The sequence below is a fragment of the Benincasa hispida genome, chromosome 12 (genome assembly GCF_009727055.1).
Source record: "Benincasa hispida cultivar B227 chromosome 12, ASM972705v1, whole genome shotgun sequence".
In the NCBI taxonomy this organism is placed as follows: Eukaryota; Viridiplantae; Streptophyta; class Magnoliopsida; order Cucurbitales; family Cucurbitaceae; genus Benincasa; species Benincasa hispida.
In genome coordinates this window covers 11034053-11039147 of record NC_052360.1, presented here as the reverse complement: position 1 = coordinate 11039147, position 5095 = coordinate 11034053, and the positions used below count along the sequence as shown (strand labels likewise).

Sequence of the window (5095 nt, the reverse complement as noted above, 5' to 3'; positions counted from 1 at the left end):
GGTACACGACTTAAGGTAATCGTGTATCGAGTACACGATTACCTCCTGTATGACTTGCCACAACAGACAGCGCGTGCCAGATCAACAGGAAATCGTGTATCGGGTACATTTTTTAGGGCTAATCGTGTATCGGGTACACCATTAAGTTATAATCGTGTACCGGGTACACGATTTAAAAACATATTTGTAATAATACTTTCAATCCTATCATACTTTTGTCAATATATATTAAAATAATATTATTTAAAAAAAATCTATTTATGTAGACGAAAAAAAATTCTAGAATATTAAAACGTAACAAAAGTGTATAATAAATTTAATTATATCAAAAGTCGAGAACAGACTAACCAGAGTTAGAAAATGGTTTTAGGTCTTGTTTATTGGAAGCACAGAAACAACTGCATCAGTAGTAGAATGGGCAATGGCACATATTTTAAGAAATCCAAAAGTTATGTGGAGAGCCAAAGAAGAGATGTTTCAAGTGATAGGAAAAGGGAATCCAATTGAGGAATCACACATCGAGAAGCTTCCATATTTACAAGCAATCATAAAAGAAACCTTACGGATGCAATCTGCACTGCTTCTTCCTCGTAAAACCGAATCAGAGGTCAAAATTTCAGGCTTCACAATCCCAAAGGGCACTCAAATAATTGTCAATATGTGGGCTTTAGGTAGAGACTCGAACTTATGGGAAAATCCAGATTTGTTCATGCCAGAGAGGTTCTTGGATTGTGAAGTTAAAAGAAGAGATTTTGAGTTCATTCCATTTGGTAGTGGGAGGAGAAATTGCCCTGGTCAGCATTTAGCAACGAGGATGTTGCATTTGATGGTGGGTTCTTTTGTTCATTGGTTTGATTGGAAGCTTGAAGATGGAGTCACACCACAGAATTTGAATATGGATGAAAATTTTGGTATTACTTTGGAGAAAGCTCAACCTTTACGAGCCGTGCCTCTTCTTATATAAACAAAACTCCTAATTAATTACATTCTTTTTCTTTTAATGTTAATAGAATATAGCTCTGTATTAGGGGACATTGCAACTTCAATTAAAAAAAAAAAAATTGAAAATTTAGATCGTGTCCCTAGTTTTTGTTTTTTTGCAAACATGAACAATCGCACATATGCGGCCATGATTCATTGACTTTCTCCTTAAATTTGATTGTTATGTGATTTCTATGTGATTGTTATGTGATTGGTATCTAATTTTCATTTGATATTTATTGTTATATGATTGTTATCTTATTACTATATGATATACCAATTGTCAATGATACTAATTTTTGTCTAATTACTGTTTGATTGCTATTTGATACTGAATGTTATCTGATTGCTATTTGTTACTGATTGTTATCTAATTGTTATCTTATACTGATTTGTTATCTAATACTAGTTGTGAATGATACAGATTGCTATATGATAATAATTGTTAAAATTGTCAATGATACTAATTGTTACCCGATTGTTGTCTAATTACAACAATCAAATAGCAGCTAGTGATACTAATTACTATTGGGATAATTGATAAAATAATTATTTAATGTAGTTTGATATGAGATTTGATAATTGAAGATTTGGAGAATTTGAAAGATTTGGAAATAGAAATTTAGAATTGAATTAGGAAATTTTTACTTATTGGTTTTAATATGAAATTTAAAGTTTGAAACAATATATATATATATATATATATATATATATGAGAAGAAAAATGGTAAAAGCACACATGTTTAGAATTGATACATTTGGAATATCTTATAAAATAAAGCATACATGTTTTACTTAAGTTATTGATTGAGTGTTGATTGATATTAGATCTATTGTCGACTGACAGGCCCGAAACTTACGTCGTTAATAAGCTTTAAACTTGATCAAAAGAAAATTGTAAAATCACCGAACTACTCCTATCACTACAAAAACGTAGCAACGGTGGTAAGTCCGAGTTGATCCGCAAGGAAGCGCGATTTGTTTCGTTAAGTTAATTCTCTAACTAGAGCGGTAAATGGGGGTTTTTGTGTGGAAGATATAACATGTGCGAAATTAAAAATAAAAAGGTAAATGTAATATAGAATAGGAATCTATCTAATTTCTAGAGTAAGAGAGAGTTTCCTATACAATTTCTTTCATTAGGTATCAATTAATTACACTAAATTTGTCAACCCCTTAACCTATTAGAAAATCTAATAGCCCAATTAGCAAAATTTGATATTAAATCAAATTAGCCTTAATTCAATTTACAACTCTTCATGCTTAACGACATACAAGTTAATATTGAATTGCATCACGAAAGGGTTCAATTGTTGAGACATAATACAAGCCGGAAAAGCCATATCTTATAGCATGATTTATTTGAAAAGAGTAAATCAGTACATACATGAGTTTGGTCAGAAAAGTCTAGATTTCACACACGCGATCTTAGTTTCCATAACTAAATCAATCAATATATGCATATGCTATGACGATTTTGCAAACAAGAATTTCGATAAACTATTGTCAGATCAGTTTATAAAACTTCCATTAAGATTCAATCAAATCATCCCAAAGAGCTCACAATAATTTAGTTAAATTAATTAGAAAACCTTTAAGAAAATAAACATAGGGCTCTTGTTTAAAAGAAATTAGATAAGAGTTACCTCTTAATTCATAGATAAATTTGAGGTACACATCTAATTCGTCGATTATAACCCAAAATAAAAAGAAAAATTAACCTAAAGATACTAAATTCTGAAGGGAAAGAAAGAAGAATGAAGTTTTACTTCGGCCTTCATCGGTTCGACCTCCAAGATTAAGAATTTTCTTAACCTAAAGATGAAGGAAAGTATTTATAGAAAACGAGGTAGTGTCGCAACACTTGAAATAGCGTTGTAATGCTGAAGTATTCGATTAGAAGCGTCAAGGAAGAAGTCCAGTGCTGGCCCCAACGTTCACTTGCACGCGCTTCGCTTCTTCGTCTGTCAAAGATCGTAGCATTGCAACGTTGATGAGCAGTATTGCAACAGTACCCATTCTGTCCACAAGCATTAGGATTGAAGTGTTGCATGGCATTGTGACGGTAGTGTTGTAACGCCCGGATCCTTACACCTTATGATCCAACCGCTACAACATGCATACTTAGACTTTTCTATCATGAGATGAGTTTTGGTTGAAATTTCAAAGAACATATCTAAATTTTATTAATTAGATAGAAAAACAAGAGAGAGATCAAAGATCCCTGGAGAGAGCGAGATTGAAGGAAAATTGGAGAGAGCGAGATTGAGGAAATGGAGAGAGCGAGAATTGTAGCAAGGAAGTTGGAGAGAGCGAGAGTAAAGAGAGCTATTTTTAGCGAGACAGTAAGAAAAAGCAGGAGCGAGAGCGAGAGCGAGAGCGAGAAAGCTGGAGAGAGCGAGACGGAAGAGAAAATTTGAAAGCGAGAGCGGAGAGAGCGGGATTTCCAGGAAGAAAGCTGATAGAGTAAATTCCTAGCAAGAAAACGGGAGAGAGCGAGATTTTAAGAGCAGAGTGAGCGAGAGTTGGACAGAAGCGCGAATTATGCGTTGAATTGGCCACGATCTTATAGATTATACATGGAAAAACCCTAAAATTGAATACAAACAAAGAATGATGATGTAAGGGCAAACGTTAGCCAAAATTAGGTGTCTTATTGAGAGGAATCCATAAACCATAAGTAATTTTAAAGAAGCCACCTGTACGATGATTTGTCACACTCAGAAGAGCTGAAAAACTACTATAAATAGGACCCTTTGCCGAAGATTTAACCCTTCTCAAAAATCTCAGTAACAAAGAATCGTGTGAAAAAGTAAGTGTGAGTGAGGAAGTTCTGTGAGATTAAAAGAAAAAGCTCGGGTAAAGTGCTGCCCAAATTTCTTCTTTTGATTTAAAAGGGAAAATTCTGTTGATAAAATCATAAAGAATAATAAGGAATAGTTAGATCACAGTCAAGGTAAGTAGTTATTCTCACCCTCTCTTTAAATGTTCTATGGTAGTGCACCTTTATTATGTTCCATGGTTATGTTAATTGTTATATTGCATTACATGTTTAGAACACGTTTCTCTACAAGGGACCCATGCATTAGTTTGTTCACAATTACGTTAAAACCAGTTTTAATTAGGTGTAAGTTATGCTTCCAGTCTAATCTTATGGTTATGCTAATGGTTGATGTTGGATGCGACTCTGGCCCTACTGACTACATTACCCGCTAATCATCGAATGGGTACTTTATGCTTAAGTCCTCATCTTCATATCAGGGCGGAAAGATTTATGTTGGAAGCATAACGTTTATTCTAATAGTTGATGTTGGATGCGACTCTGACCCTACTGACTGCATGACCCCTAATCATCAGATGGGTTAGTTTCCGCTTAAGTCCTCATCTTCCTATTAGGGCGGAAAGATTTATGTTGGAAGCATAACGTTTATGCTAATGGTTGATGTTGGATGCGACTCTGACCCTACTGACTGCATGACCCGCTAATCATCAGATGGGTTAGTTTCCGCTTAAGTTCTCACTTTCCTATCAGGGCGAAAGATTTATGTTGGAAGCATAACATTTATGCTAATGGTTGATGTTGTATGCGACTCTGGCCCTACTGACTGCATGACCCGCTAATCATCAAATGGGTTAGTTTTTGCTTAGGTCCTCATCTTCCTATCAGGGCGGAGAGATTTATGTTGGAAGCATAACGTTTATGCTAATGGTTGATGTTGATGCGACTCTGGCCTTACTGACTGCATGACCCACTAATCATCAGATGGGTTAGTTCGCTTAGGTCCTCATTTTCCTATCATGGCAGAGAGATTTATGTTAGAAGCAATACCGACCACCACATGTTATTATACATTTTCGGTCCCAATCATATGTTTTCATGACATGTTGCTTGTGATTGTGCATTTGGTCACTACCCTACGTGAGAACTACTTACTGGGTATATTATGTACTCATCCTATATTTTACAGACTTGTAGGTAAGAACACAGCGTAGAGGCAGAGTTGGACGTCGCTCAATGGCCAACCATCAAACTCACTATTATAGACACATGCATTTTGTACCACCGCGCTAATGTTTTATGGATCCTGGTGTTTTGATAAATAATTTCTATATA

General features: G+C 34.9%; 1 protein-coding gene across 1 annotated transcript in view; it reads left to right on the top strand.

The window, feature by feature from the left end:
- LOC120068291 (geraniol 8-hydroxylase-like) overlaps positions 1-1154 on the top strand; it is a 4280-nt gene extending 3126 nt beyond the window's left edge. The window contains exon 2 of the mRNA XM_039020011.1: positions 371-1154. Coding sequence (XP_038875939.1) covers positions 371-964 — 594 coding nt within the window. The 3' untranslated portion in view covers positions 965-1154. The remainder of the gene's footprint in view (positions 1-370) is intronic.
- Positions 1155-5095: the final 3941 nt, after the last annotated feature.